Source organism: Lissotriton vulgaris, chromosome 2_2 (assembly GCF_964263255.1).
Source record: "Lissotriton vulgaris chromosome 2_2, aLisVul1.2, whole genome shotgun sequence".
Classification (NCBI taxonomy): Eukaryota; Metazoa; Chordata; class Amphibia; order Caudata; family Salamandridae; genus Lissotriton; species Lissotriton vulgaris.
Genome location: NC_141688.1, coordinates 316,610,585 through 316,626,079, shown reverse-complemented (window position 1 = coordinate 316,626,079; position 15,495 = coordinate 316,610,585). Strand labels below are relative to the sequence as shown.

The 15,495-nt window shown below is 46.2% G+C and overlaps 1 protein-coding gene across 9 annotated transcripts in view; it reads right to left on the bottom strand.

Moving 5' to 3' along the window:
• ATG13 (autophagy related 13) overlaps nt 1-15,495 on the bottom strand; it is a 391,361-nt gene that overhangs the window by 320,282 nt on the left and 55,584 nt on the right. For all 9 annotated transcript variants that reach the window (XM_086959657.1, XM_086959658.1, XM_086959659.1 and 6 more), the window contains exon 4: nt 8,240-8,359. In XM_086959657.1, coding sequence (XP_086815783.1) covers nt 8,240-8,359 — 120 coding nt within the window. The remainder of the gene's footprint in view (nt 1-8,239; nt 8,360-15,495) is intronic.

Genomic DNA, 15,495 nt, shown 5'->3' with positions numbered 1-15,495 from the left:
CTTTTGTTTTGAGCACTGATAGTTGCCTAATTGAGTCGTGCGCATTACCATGTTTTTTTCCATTTACGCGTTTCAGACCTACCATGTAATTTAAAGTATGTATCGTCAAATGTGGAACAAAAAGACAACTACGCTTAAATTACTACAGTTGCTACCGTCAGCACCCTGCTTTTTTTATTCAAAACGATAATTACTTCATCTCCTTTACAAGCTGCAGGGGCTTCCAGGCCATTCTCTGTCGGTTTGTCTGCTTTTTCCAACTGCTGGGTGGGAGTCGTGGTATGATGCTACCCGTAAGCCAGCCATCACTGTGACTGCCAGACTACACTGCACAGCCGGTGTAATCACCTGGGGCAAATAACACGTCGTGTTTGTGTGACAGGCTTAAAACATGTGGAAACAGGACTGAGCACGTCACTTCACGGCTCCTTGCCAATTAAACATGGCACGGACGCTCGCAGGAAGAGCGCACACCTCCCTGCTTCGCAAAAATCTTGTACCCCCACCAGCCCGCCCGTTCTACCTGCCCCATGCTATGCATGTTAATGTACAGTTCGGAAAACCCAACACCCACGTAAGTATATCTTTGAAGGGGGTGATGAGTGCGTTTGATCAAATTGTGAATATCCTTAGGCCGAATCCTTGCTTTTGTAATCAGAATCAGGAGTCCAAGTGATGTAGAAAAAATACTTTTATTAAATATGGGTTAAAACATGAACAGCCGACACGTGTTTCGCCCCCTGTGGCGATTTGCGCCTGGGCTTTTTCAAGGCTATTTACAGTATCATGTATTCATTAATACAGATCTTCAAAGAGTTAACTTTGTTTTCAGAATATCTTATTATTTGTCAAGTTTCAATTTCTCAGGTTTTAATCCTCGGGTCTCGTCTTCCTCCTCAGCTCGCAGACTCCCTTTTCCTAGAAACCCACGTAAGTATAATTCTTCTAGCAACACATAAGAACTCAAAATCACTGAAGTAAACTTTGCACAAAAAACACGTCGGAAAGCAAGATCGGTGTTATGATTTGCCCGCACATGTCCAATATCAATCATCATTCTTACTCACCACAATTTAAAAATAAAACAGAAAGACAAATGTTATTGGCTTCACAAAAACAACTGCATGCTTCACCCAGACACCGGAAACTATAACAACACTGACATTTTAAAAAGTGCCTTGGCCCGGTATTCCTATTTTTCACCTCACAACTGCTTCAGTTACGTTTCAACTACGCGCGAGGCCGTGATCCCGGCACTACACGTTACAGAATCCACGTGGCCTCACAGCACTGCAGGTACCTTTCTCATGCCCGGCGCTCGGCGGTGCAGCACAGGGCCGAAAAGCTCTTCGGTGTTTTCGTCTCCTCGCTTGAGAGGTGATCTTTCAGCTCCATTCTAGCGTTTTAGTTTGGTAAACAGAGTTCATGCGTGTGTTGCAATCCTGCCATGCTTCGGCACACAGAGGGCTGGACATGGCAAGTTCCTAAGGTGGCAGGATACCAATGTGTGCGCCTTATCTCAGAGCAATACTGGTTTGTCAAGGGTGTGTGTGAGCGGGTGGGTGTGGATTAGGTGGCATTCGGGCCAGCCAAGAGGAACAAATCTCTTCTTACCATAAAAGACCTGAGCTGAGCAGGGAGTGCTTATTAAGCTCTGTAAAACGTGCAGCACGAGTCGAACAAAAGTGCAAAAGAATACAAGCCGTGAGCGTGCGCATCCTGAAACCGGAAGTTCAGGAATGGGGCGGGACTTCCGTCTTCCGCGAAGCCCGCGCCCACGGAGTGGATGGCCCAGGAGCAGTCGTGACACACAGCAGAAGTCAGGAGTGGCGGCTGAGGCCGCTGACGCATTAAGTGGGGCAAGGTGGGGGGCGGCGGCGGTATGTGTGTCTTTGTGCGCATGTGTATATGCAGTGTGCGTGCGTGCGTATGCCTGCGTGTGTGTGCGTGTGTGTGTGTGTGTGCCTGCGTGTGTGTGTGTGTGGCCAGCGTGTGTGCCTGCGTGTGTGTGTGCGTGTTTGTGTGTGTGTGTGTGTGTGTGTGTGCATGCGTGAGTGTGGCTGTGTGTGCACGTGCATGATTGAGAGAGGCGAGAGGCTGACTTGCGGTGAATGTGGGACAGGGGATGTGCACGGAACCGGGCTGGGCGTGCGCGACCACGAGGTGAAAATCAGCGAGGGAAAGTGCGTGCACCTCCCCTGTCCCACATTCCCGGCAAGCCGGCAAGATTAGGTCTTTCGCTGACGCAAGACCTAAAAAGACACACTGTTCGCAAACAGCAAAAACTGTCACAATAGGCCAGAAAAAAGGCCTGAGGAGCTGCTTTACTGGATCAGCTTTGCAGTGCAAAAAATAAGAAGCTGACGCCCGCGAGCCTGAGGGGACTTATATGACTCCACTGACGTCACAACCGGAGCTACGACATCACAAAGTCGTACAGCGCCATCCCCTGGAGCGCAGAGGGACAGCTGAAACATTTCTGGATCCAGTCTGACGCCTGGGGGGAATTCAAAAGTTAAGGATTCTGCGACTAGATGTCCTTATCAGATTGGCAGGAACAGAATGAGTGAAGGAGCAGAGACTGCAGACCAGGGCACAGGGACAGTTGTCAGTAGAGGGACCATCACTGGAGCTTCTGACCACACTGTAGGTGGCTGGAAATTTAGAAGGCAGCTCAGAGTGGGCCTTTGATTGCCTGTCGGTTTTTTGTCCGATTTATTTGCGGCCTTTGCAGGAGATCCATGGGATCAGGTGCCAGCTCCTCTGCAAATGTCCCTTGTTGCAAAGCCTAACCTTCCTCCAACAACATGTCTGATGTTTTTTGAAAGGCATAGATTGAGTGAATGTGTCCTCAAGATGGGAAAAGGTCTAACTTACTTATGAAGCCAGAGGGAATTTGTGACAAAGACAGCACCAAGAACTCACCTAAGATTGTGTAGCTTCAGAAGAAATCAGAGGAAGAAGTTTCTTATGAATTTCACACGGACACGTTGCAGAGCACCATGTCCAGTCAGGCGCAGAGCTCATTTTCCACTGGAGCCACTGCATGGATTCAGAGCTTATCATAACCCAGCGGGTTTCGTTGTAATGTTCAACAGAGGCTGCGTAAAAGTCTCCATTTTAGTTACACATTTAAACTTGACATCTTTTTCTAAACTGTGACTTTTTGACTTTAAGTGCCTTGCACTTACAATACCATACTTTACTAAATTATTCTGCTTGCAGCACATTTCTTAGTAAGCATTATTTATGTTGTTCGTGCACTCTGTCCAAGGCTAAGGAACACTGAAAGTGATGCCCTTGTATTTGGTTGTCTGAATGAAGACAGCTCTGAGTCTCAGGACAAACATTCACATCAGTGTTGCACCTCTGACACAGAGCCATTGGAACAGTGCTTGTATTATATAAACGACCTCTGAGCCAAATTCGGCAGAGGAGCACTTCTGCGGATTATCTTGGAACGCTGTGACTCAGATGCAGCCCCGTGGACGCTATCTTTTTATCCTGCAAAGGACAGTAGAATGCTCTATACCAGATCGGCTTCTGGATACATCACACACAGCTATGGGGGGTAGGGTTGTCCCAAAAGATCTGGCAGACGGTACTCCTACTATGCTCTCGGTAGTGTAGGTAGTATTAAGTAAGAGTACAAGTATAAATATATCATAATCACACTGACGTTATAATGGTTCAACTGTTTATCTTTTTCACCATTCTTGTAATGCTATTTACAATGTTGTTTCCTCCAGCTAATAATTGCAGCGCATGCTTTTTACGCAAGAATACAGTTGTTTCAATTAAGGTCTGAAAAGCCAATTTGCATCATTCTTGTGTCTCTCTTGGGTATGCCTGAGTAACCCCGAAAGGGTAGATCTATTTCCACGATTTCCTTGAGGCATTAGAGTGGTCATGTTCGGAGGTTGCAGACACCATCTAATACCCTGGAAGGTAAGGGGTCTTGATGACCCACTGTGAGCTAGCTACGAATTAAACCCACATACTTTGATTACATGTGTGGACACAGTCCCCATATTCCGACTGTTATGTGGTCCTGATATACAGTCCTACCTAATTTGTAGGAACTGTACGACAATCATAAGTCAGAGGAAGTAAGAAACTGGCTCTATATACTGCACCGAAGTGAGGTACAGTGTGTATAGAGTCCAAGGGTCTCCAAAGGTTTGGCAAAGGTTAAAGTTAGATAGAACCTTACTCTCTAAACTGGTAGCTTGGTCAAGCAGTAAGGCAGTACCAGAGGACAGTGTAAAGCATGTGATGTTCACACTCAGTCAGCAAATGGTCTCATACACTCAAGAACTGAACTCTAGGCCAATTGTTTTGTATAAAAATATACAGTTTTCTTTATAGAACCAAGAAAGCCTGGTGCAAGTAAGCAGAACAATACTTTTCAGTAGTAAATTACTTGTACTTGTATGAACACAGTTCAAAATAGCAGTGTAACTTGTGCTGGTTTTGGATACAGTTTTAAGACAGCAGTTTGCAACACATTGCAGGTACAGTACATTCAATTGAATGGGCTTTTTAAGTTAAATGCAGTTAATTACTTTTCAGATTACTTTTGCTAACTGGGACTTTTTCTGAAAACAGGTGAGTAAATGTGTTTTGGTTAAAGGTACGATTTTTAAGGAATACTATTGGATTTCAAAAGTTGACACTTAGAAACTTTTTCAAATAGAATCACCAATGTTATCCTATGGGAGGAAATTCACTTAGCAGGTAAGTTAGGTTATCATTACTTTTTCTTACTCAGTGATGGTTCCTGGAATCAGCTCTGGGACATTTCCTGAAAACAGTTGAGGAAGTACATTTGATTGATAGGCTGATATTAACACCTTGGCTGCTAGGGGTTTTCCCCTCCTGTGCTGGAAATTGAAATAGTCCATGGATCATGACAAGGTCAGCTTGCGATAAGCACAGCTCCACTGTGCCTCATGACGAGCTGAGCTCGTCATGAGCATGGAAGGGGTTAAAGGAATATTTGTAGTTTTCAAAAGTCGAAAGTTAGAAACGTTTTGGAGAAAAAGTGTCAATGTTATCCTATGAGGAAAAATGAGTTAACAGTTTCAAGGTAAGTTATCAGTCTTTTGAGTTAGGGTTCTGGGGTTAGGCTCAGGGGTCTCCCAGGGACAGTGATGCACTGTTGTTGCACCCTCAGCGGCACTCGGGCGGCTGGGTGCAGAGTGTTGAGGCCCAATGTTATCCTATAGGGGATAGGGGGACTCCGGTTGGTGGAGGCTGGCAAGAAGGCCACAGAGTGGTCGGAGCAAAACTCCTAGGGTTAAGCTCAGGGCAAGTTGGGGAGCAAGTTATCACTAATGGGGCACACTCAGCGGCTCTAGGGCAGCCGAGTGCAGGATGTTGTTTGGAGGTCGGGTGCCCTGTTGATTTCAAAGGAGATTCTCCGGGACAGAGAAACATTGCAGGCTCGGGTACGAGGATCTTCCAGGAGTGACCACCACTTCGAGGGGTAAGTTGGGATGTAGAGGGATGGTTGGGCACACAAGGCCGTGGGGCGTCGGGTGCAGGGGTGCCTTTGGACGTCAGATTTTCTTACCCACTCTGGTCGCGGTAGGGGGGTGTCCTCAGGATTGAGGCTTCAGGCGTCTGGAGGCTTGAGGTAGGTCAGAGGTCGCTGAATCTCAGGTCAGGATCGCCGGGGGGACCTCCTCGTGGTGTTTGTTCACTCAAACACGGGCAGGGCTCGGTGGGTGGAGAATGTGCTGGATTCGCGATTCCTGGCTGGCACCAGAAACTGCAGTTTAAACACGGCCGGTGTTCACGGGAGAAACAGTTTGGACAGTTAATGCAGGCAGGTCCTCAGGGGTTTTTGAGGTTGCTGGCCGGTGGATATGCCAGGGTTTCCCAGTCTTCAGTGCAGCCATTATGGTGCTGTGGAGTTCGCAGTGATAAACTCCCAGCAACATATACTCTTAATGGTAGCACTGCACTTACAGTGCCTAGAAATGTACCTGGGTACTGTAGGGGTACAGGGCTCATGCACCTGTACCTTCACTACTGGCATAGGGCACCCCGCTAGAGGGGTGACTGATGTATGCCAGGGCAGTGTTTTAAGGGCATGGCACACAGGGATGTGTGCCATGTCAACTCTTCCCTTTGTTTTGCACCAAGACACGCAGCCTGCCAAGGCAGTGTGTGGGTGTGAGGGTACAGGGCCTCTAAGGGTGCACAATACGTGCTGCAGCCCTCAGAGGTCTTCCCTAGTCACAGTGCCCTGGGTACCTGTGGTACAACTTACCAGGGGCAGAGCTGTGGCCAGAGATGCCAATTAGGTTAGTTTTTGGGGGTAGAACCCAGGCCCTGGGAACCTGATTGGTAGAAACCCAGGGCGCACCAAGGAAAAGTGCATCAGTAGTCTGGCAAAAAGTATGGGGGGGGAGGGGTTACTGCGACAGAAACTCACTTTCCTACAGAGGAGTTTTGCATGCGGTGCAGGTTGCACTGTGTGTGGGCGTCAACAGCGGGGTTTCATATGCTGCATGTCACACTGCATATTAAACACAGACTTTCTTTCAGGTAGAGTGTGTGCTATCAATGTTTAAAGAGGGGAAAAAGGAAAGTCTTATAAAAGACAGTGGTCAGTGCTCTGGAAGTAATTGAGCTATCCCAGTCCAAGATGTTACACAGTTTCTTCCTGTGATATAATGTCCTTATTCAAGCATCATTTAAAAGGGAATTGATGCATCCGAACACATTTCATTTTGATATTTCCATTTGCCATTAGTTTCTGTCCCTGATTATTCCTCTAGCAAATGGGACTGTTTTATTTGTGGATAATTCCTTGGCTCTTTTCGGATGTTCAGGGGCAATCTGGCACTTTGCTGCTTTCAGCAACACAAACTTCAACCGCATTGCAAGTCTCCACCCCCTCCTTTTTGTGAGTTCTTTCTCAAAGCTGTGACAAACTAAAGGAGACATTTTTCCACCCTAATTTATATTATTCTGGGCATATAAGAAGTCGATCTTTCCTTCAGCAATCTAGAAGGGCACTCAACAGAACTCTACCACATCCAGTCCCTGACACGGCCTCAAAAGGCTACCATAGCAGAGAGATGTGGCTCAGGCCTGGAAGGATCCACGGGCTCCTCCAGTGGTGGTGTGGAAGAAGGGACTGGATTTTTGTATGGGGCTGGAGCGCCCGATCTTTGAGGCCAGGGGTTGGCCAAGGAAACACAATAAAATATGGAAATGATGGGGGGATTATAGGGTTCTATGGCTAGAGCCACCAGTGGAACAAGACGGTGTCACGGGACTGGTGTGATGGGGCCAAACTTTGGGAATTGTGTACACCGTTCTACGCATGAGACCTTTTTCAAGAATGAGATGTTATTGTGCAGTGGGCTATGGTGGGATCCGGGTGGGGGGAGTTGGGTTTTTTCGGGGGGGGGGGGGGGGGTGGAAACAGGGAAAATGTTTTGTTTTTCAAAAAAGGTATAGATTGCCATGCACTTGAAGATGTTTACTTGTTCGCAGTCTTCTGCGGAGTGCTGCGCCTAGTGTGCGATCTATCCATAAAATTTGTTTTTTTTTTTTAAAAAAAAGAAGGTTACCATTGCAGTAATTTAGTGTTTTGTAGAAAACACTTTACTAATCTTATAGTGCATGGCTTTATAACTTGCACAGAAGCAGTAGATACACTTCCCGTGAAAATTTCCAATACATATGATCTTATTTCCATTGGCGCTGCAAGTACTGGAGGCGGCCTTCATACAAGAGTCTTTCATGAAGAATAATATGCCTTTCACAGGCCCAAAGGCAACAGACTCAAAAGAAAGCACCTGCATCCATGGTAAGAAAACAAGCGGGGAAATAGCAAAATCTAAACAGAAGTCAGAATAGAGAGCAGCACTCTGAAGAGCTTCTTTTTACACACCGTGAAGTAGAAATCGAAGGTCTGCTGATCTCTGGGAGGAGCAGTTTTCAGAAGGCTAAAATGTGGGTCTTTCTCTGTGATGATGTTTGGTTACTAAAGAGACAGTGTATGGCTCTGTCCCAAGATACTGCTGTTTGATGCGTACCAGGGGATTTGCGGCTCGAAGTGGGGAAATGATTCAAGCATTTCCATTGATCCAAGGTCGGAGAACTTTCACTTTCAAGCTCAGCACTTCGCATTTGATAACCTCAGACAAACTAATGTGCCCAAAGTTAAGTCATTTTTCTTTACTTTAATGTCATATTTGTCCAGCCCATTAGTCCTTACCTCAGAGGTTTTCAGTGAGATCTCCACACACATCGACCGTCCGACAGCAGGCAGCTGACCCGCCAGAGCTTTCTTGGACTCATGGGTAACTTCAGGTATGTCTTTGATTGCTAGGTTGAACTAAATACACACAAAAAAGAGGTGAGAGGCATTGAGCTGTTTAGAAGTCTAAAAATCAACATCAAAATCAGTTTGTGTAAAATCAGGCATGTCATGGTCCTGGCCATAAGTTTTTTCTTTTCACAACACATTCAAGAAGATGTCATTCTTGTAAAGTGCAACTGAACCAATTGGACTAAACGTTCGAAATGAAAATGGTATGTAGGAGGAATACATGAACTGTCAAATGTTGCCTCTGCAGAGACATCTGGGTAACCTTATCTAAGAGATCAAGGATAGGAATGCTGAATTTTTAATCACTGCTCTGTGTTACATTTGGTTGGGAAGGAGGCGATCTGTTCGCAGGGTTTAACCTTACAGAAATAACCAAGTACAGATATCTGTTATTAGCAGTTCGTGCTAGGACAACTGTGCTTAGAAACAGTCTCAGAAATCTGCTTTTTATGATGCTCGTTACATGATCTGTGCTTTAGAAACCATCTCCAAGACCTATTCTTTGGAGTTAATACATCTGTGCTTTAGAATGACACCTAAATTTACAAATCTAATATTTGAGAAAGTGCTTTGTTATGTATACGTAGTCTTAGATATACTTGTGCTTTGAAATGAATATGTTGTTAATTGGATTTAATCAAAGATTTGTGTTTTAGATACAATCCTCGGGGACTGTACTTTTCATTTGGTTAGGAAATCAGATTTTAAAATGTAGATTTAAATGTCAATGCCATATATTTTATCCCAATGATGAATCCTTATTTCATTCTTAAGTTTAGGACTTAGATTTAATTTTACAGATGCATATTTACATGTTGGTCTTACACTGGTAATAACAGGCTTAACATAATGACTCCCTCAGTAAATAGAGTTGTGTGATAAGAATACAAATGTAATATTACTCAATGTATATAGCATATAAAATGCAGGGCTGAATTAGCCCTCTCTGAATTCCTACTCAGGGCCAACAGGTCACAAAAGATGTCAACAGAGAAGGCTTACTCAAGGTGCCTGCCTTCATGGTAACTTAGAGATATTGAGTTCAGATTTTTTTGTTTTAGTGCCAGAAAAATGCAATCATTTCTACATGTACTTTAGTAAATTTATTATGTACTAACCAGTAAGTGCATATTAAATTAACAAACTTATCATGAGAGCTAAAATAACTACTTGCATCAAACCAAATTAAAACAATTTTACTGTTCTAAAATATTGGGCACAAATGTAAGTAACGTTTAAAGTAAGTAAAGATCAGACGAGAGAGGTTAAAAAAATGAATTAATAAGAGATACATTTTCCCAAAAGAAAAAAATATACTTTTAGGTATGCAGATTTCCCCATGTAATTGCCCGGAGTTCCACATCCTCCTTCAATTTGGGGTTAGGGAGCCTAGGTCCCCTTTCAGTAGCAATACAGACCTATTGAAGCATAAAAAAGCATGCAGATCGTTTTACAAGCACCTCAAGAGATTACCTTTGTCACAGTTGTCAGGGATCCCTTGAAATCCTCATGTTTTCCCAGACTAATACTCTAGTTCAAAGTTCCTTGTTTTTGACAACACTCCAAAGGGCTGGCTTTAAATACAGCCTCAAGAGTGTCAGACTGGGTTTGCACAGTGTTGAAAACCAAGAGCATAATTGCAATACCTTCAATATCCCCCATTCTTGTCTACTACTCTCAAAATTTAAAGGTGTTAACTAGTTCCTCCTTGACCAGCGTATAGATCGTGGGTCATGGCTAATTTTACTCTATTCCAATAATTGTTCTATTAAGAGACACACATTTGTTGAGAGGTATTCCTATGTTGCCAGCAAGATGGCTCTTTGAGTCTTCGCGATTGCCATTTAAACTGTTATGATCTACAGAGTGAACCCTGGTAAGACCAATTCTGCTTTCCATCTTTCCGAGGTCAATAAAGAGAGAAACAATAAATTGGTTAACTTTGTATTAAAAAACAAATATATGTTTTTGCAGGATACGAGCCAGAGAGTTTAATCAGAAAATGTCTTTCGGCAAGACACTTTCCTGTGTAAACCATTCTTTCGCTGGTATCACAAGGGACACCAAATAAATGCTCTGAGGGTGTGGGGGAGAACATTAAAGACAATATCACTGATGCCACCTGGGCACACATCTTGCCACTTGCCTGCGGCCTCTAGTTCCTGCTTGTTCCAGCCTGATCCAGTGGCTCTGCCACTGCCCAGGTTTTCCCGCTCACTGTTCTTCACGCCAACAGAAGCCCTGCCTAAACCAGTACCTACTTAATCCAGGTTGCAGTGTGAATATGCCTGAGGCACACAAAAGTCAAGCCCATAAGCACCTGTTCGCGCCTAGCCCGCACCCAGCGCCATGACCCTCAGCCCTCCCTCACCCGCAGATACACTATCCCCAAACTCTAAACCCTCAACCCTAGATGCCGCACAAATACTACCACTTTGCAGACCCAAGATCCAGGATAGGACATTTCACCTGTACCCACTGCCACTTAACCTGCCACGATTTAGAAAAGGGGGTGGTGATGAACAGAGTGTCTGAGTTAAACAGACCACTCTTACCCAGTCCAAAGATCAGGGCTTGATCCATCACCGTTATTTATCTCACTGCCCCATCCCAGCTCAGAACCTGGCTATATGCAAATCAGTCTGTCCCTGGCCCAGTGCATCATGGGAACAGGGCAGACTAAACTACCAAGCCAATTCTTCACCAGAAAGGAGACAAGCTACCGGGGACCGGTTTCTGACATTTCAGCCTTCTTCGGCCCGGCTTGCTTGAATCCTGATGGAGCAGTGAGAAAGGGACTCATGTCTGAGTATACCCTGCCACACCTATAGTGGCCAAAAACGATTTAGAAAAGGGGGTGGTGATGAACAGAGTGTCTGAGTTAAACAGACCACTCTTACCTAGTCTAAAGATCAGGGCTTGATCCATCACCGTTATTTATCTCACTGCCCCATCCCAGCTCAGAACCTGGCTATATGCAAATCAGTCTGTCCCTGGCCCAGTGCATCATGGGAACAGGGCAGACTAAACTACCAAGCCAATTCTTCACCAGAAAGGAGACAAGCTACCGGGGACCGGTTTCTGGCATTTCAGCCTTCTTCGGCCCGGCTTGCTTGAATCCTGATGGAATAGTGAGAAAGGGACTCATGTCTGAGTATACCCTGCCACACCTATAGTGGCCAAAAACGATTTAGAAAAGGGGGTGGTGATGAACTGAGTGTCTGAGTTAAACAGACCACTCTTACCCAGTCCAAAGATCAGGGCTTGATCCATCACCGTTATTTATCTCACTGCCCCATCCCAGCTCAGAACCTGGCTATATGCAAATCAGTCTGTCCCTGGCCCAGTGCATCATGGGAACAGGGCAGACTAAACTACCAAGCCAATTCTTCACCAGAAAGGAGACAAGCTACCGGGGACCGGTTTCTGGCATTTCAGCCTTCTTCGGCCCGGCTTGCTTGAATCCTGATGGAGCAGTGAGAAAGGGACTCATGTCTGAGTATACCCTGCCACACCTATAGTGGCCAAAAACGATTTAGAAAAGGGGGTGGTGATGAACAGAGTGTCTGAGTTAAACAGACCACTCTTACCCAGTTCAAAGATCAGGGCTTGATCCATCACCGTTATTTATCTCACTGCCCCATCCCAGCTCAGAACCTGGCTATATGCAAATCAGTCTGTCCCTGGCCCAGTGCATCATGGGAACAGGGCAGACTAAACTACCAAGCCAATTCTTCACCAGAAAGGAGACAAGCTACCGGGGACCGGTTTCTGGCATTTCAGCCTTCTTCGGCCCGGCTTGCTTGAATCCTGATGGAGCAGTGAGAAAGGGACTCATGTCTGAGTATACCCTGCCACACCTATAGTGGCCAAAACGATTTAGAAAAGGGGGTGGTGATGAACAGAGTGTCTGAGTTAAACAGACCACTCTTACCCAGTCCAAAGATCAGGGCTTGATCCATCACCGTTATTTATCTCACTGCCCCATCCCAGCTCAGAACCTGGCTATATGCAAATCAGTCTGTCCCTGGCCCAGTGCATCATGGGAAAAGGGCAGACTAAACTACCAAGCCAATTCTTCACCAGAAAGGAGACAAGCTACCGGGGACCGGTTTCTGGCATTTCAGCCTTTTTCGGCCCGGCTTGCTTGAATCCTGATGGAGCAGTGAGAAAGGGACTCATGTCTGAGTATACCCTGCCACACCTATAGTGGCCAAAAACGATTTAGAAAAGGGGGTGGTGATGAACAGAGTGTCTGAGTTAAACAGACCACTCTTACCCAGTTCAAAGATCAGGGCTTGATCCATCACCGTTATTTATCTCACTGCCCCATCCCAGCTCAGAACCTGGCTATATGCAAATCAGTCTGTCCCTGGCCCAGTGCATCATGGGAACAGGGCAGACTAAACTACCAAGCCAATTCTTCACCAGAAAGGAGACAAGCTACCGGGGACCGGTTTCTGGCATTTCAGCCTTCTTCGGCCCGGCTTGCTTGAATCCTGATGGAGCAGTGAGAAAGGGACTCATGTCTAAGTATACCCTGCCACACCTATAGTAGCCAAAAACGATTTAGAAAAGGGGGTGGTGATGAACAGAGTGTCTGAGTTAAACAGACCACTCTTACCCAGTCCAAAGATCAGGGCTTGATCCATCACCGTTATTTATCTCACTGCCCCATCCCAGCTCAGAACCTGGCTATATGCAAATCAGTCTGTCCCTGGCCCAGTGCATCATGGGAACAGGGCAGACTAAACTACCAAGCCAATTCTTCACCAGAAAGGAGACAAGCTACCGGGGACCGGTTTCTGACATTTCAGCCTTCTTCGGCCCGGCTTGCTTGAATCCTGATGGAGCAGTGAGAAAGGGACTCATGTCTGAGTATACCCTGCCACACCTATAGTGGCCAAAAACGATTTAGAAAAGGGGGTGGTGATGAACAGAGTGTCTGAGTTAAACAGACCACTCTTACCCAGTCCAAAGATCAAGGCTTGATCCATCACCGTTATTTATCTCACTGCCCCATCCCAGCTCAGAACCTGGCTATATGCAAATCAGTCTGTCCCTGGCCCAGTGCATCATGGGAACAGGGCAGACTAAACTACCAAGCCAATTCTTCACCAGAAAGGAGACAAGCTACCGGGGACCGGTTTCTGGCATTTCAGCCTTCTTCGGCCCGGCTTGCTTGAATCCTGATGGAGCAGTGAGAAAGGGACTCCTGTCTAAGTATACCCTGCCACACCTATAGTAGCCAAAAACGATTTAGAAAAGGGGGTGGTGATGAACAGAGTGTCTGAGTTAAACAGACCACTCTTACCCAGTCCAAAGATCAGGGCTTGATCCATCACCGTTATTTATCTCACTGCCCCATCCCAGCTCAGAACCTGGCTATATGCAAATCAGTCTGTCCCTGGCCCAGTGCATCATGGGAACAGGGCAGACTAAACTACCAAGCCAATTCTTCACCAGAAAGGAGACCAGCTACCGGGGACCGGTTTCTGGCATTTCAGCCTTCTTCGGCCCGGCTTGCTTGAATCCTGATGGAGCAGTGAGAAAGGGACTCATGTCTGAGTATACCCTGCCACACCCATAGTGGCCAAAAACGATTTAGAAAAGGGGGTGGTGATGAACAGAGTGTCTGAGTTAAACAGACCACTCTTACCCAGTCCAAAGATCAGGGCTTGATCCATCACCGTTATTTATCTCACTGCCCCATCCCAGCTCAGAACCTGGCTATATGCAAATCAGTCTGTCCCTGGCCCAGTGCATCATGGGAAAAGGGCAGACTAAACTACCAAGCCAATTCTTCACCAGAAAGGAGACAAGCTACCGGGGACCGGTTTCTGGCATTTCAGCCTTCTTCGGCCCGGCTTGCTTGAATCCTGATGGAACAGTGAGAAAGGGACTCATGTCTGAGTATACCCTGCCACACCTATAGTGGCCAAAAACGATTTAGAAAAGGAGGTGGTGATGAACAGAGTGTCTGAGTTAAACAGACCACTCTTACCCAGTCCAAAGATCAGGGCTTGATCCATCACCGTTATTTATCTCACTGCCCCATCCCAGCTCAGAACCTGGCTATATGCAAATCAGTCTGTCCCTGGCCCAGTGCATCATGGGAACAGGGCAGACTAAACTACCAAGCCAATTCTTCACCAGAAAGGAGACAAGCTACCGGGGACCGGTTTCTGGCATTTCAGCCTTCTTCGGCCCGGCTTGCTTGAATCCTGATGGAGCAGTGAGAAAGGGACTCATGTCTGAGTATACCCTGCCACACCTATAGTGGCCAAAAACGATTTAGAAAAGGGGGTGGTGATGAACAGAGTGTCTGAGTTAAACAGACCACTCTTACCCAGTCCAAAGATCAGGGCTTGATCCATCACCGTTATTTATCTCACTGCCCCATCCCAGCTCAGAACCTGGCTATATGCAAATCAGTCTGTCCCTGGCCCAGTGCATCATGGGAACAGGGCAGACTAAACTACCAAGCCAATTCTTCACCAGAAAGGAGACAAGCTACCGGGGACCGGTTTCTGGCATTTCAGCCTTCTTCGGCCCGGCTTGCTTGAATCCTGATGGAGCAGTGAGAAAGGGACTCATGTCTGAGTATACCCTGCCACACCTATAGTGGCCAAAAACGATTTAGAAAAGGGGGTGGTGATGAACAGAGTGTCTGAGTTAAACAGACCACTCTTACCCAGTCCAAAGATCAGGGCTTGATCCATCACCGTTATTTATCTCACTGCCCCATCCCAGCTCAGAACCTGGCTATATAAAAAATCAGTCTGTCCCTGGCCCAGTGCATCATGGGAACAGGGCAGACTAAACTACCAAGCCAATTCTTCACCAGAAACTGGGATGGTGCAGTGAGCTAAAAAACGGTGTTGGATCTAGCCCTGATCTCTTGACTGGGTGAGAGCTTTCTGCTTAATTCAGAGACTCTGTCCCTCACCACCCCTTGTTGTAAATATTTTTGTCCACCCTAAGCGTGGAAGGGTATTCTCAGATGTGAGACCCTTGCTCATTGCACCATCAGGATTCAAGCAAACCGGGCCGAAGACGGATGTAATGCCAGAAACCGGTCCCCGGGAGCTTGTTTCCTTCCCAGTGTAAGAATTGGCTTTTGTAGTTTGGTTTGCCCTGTT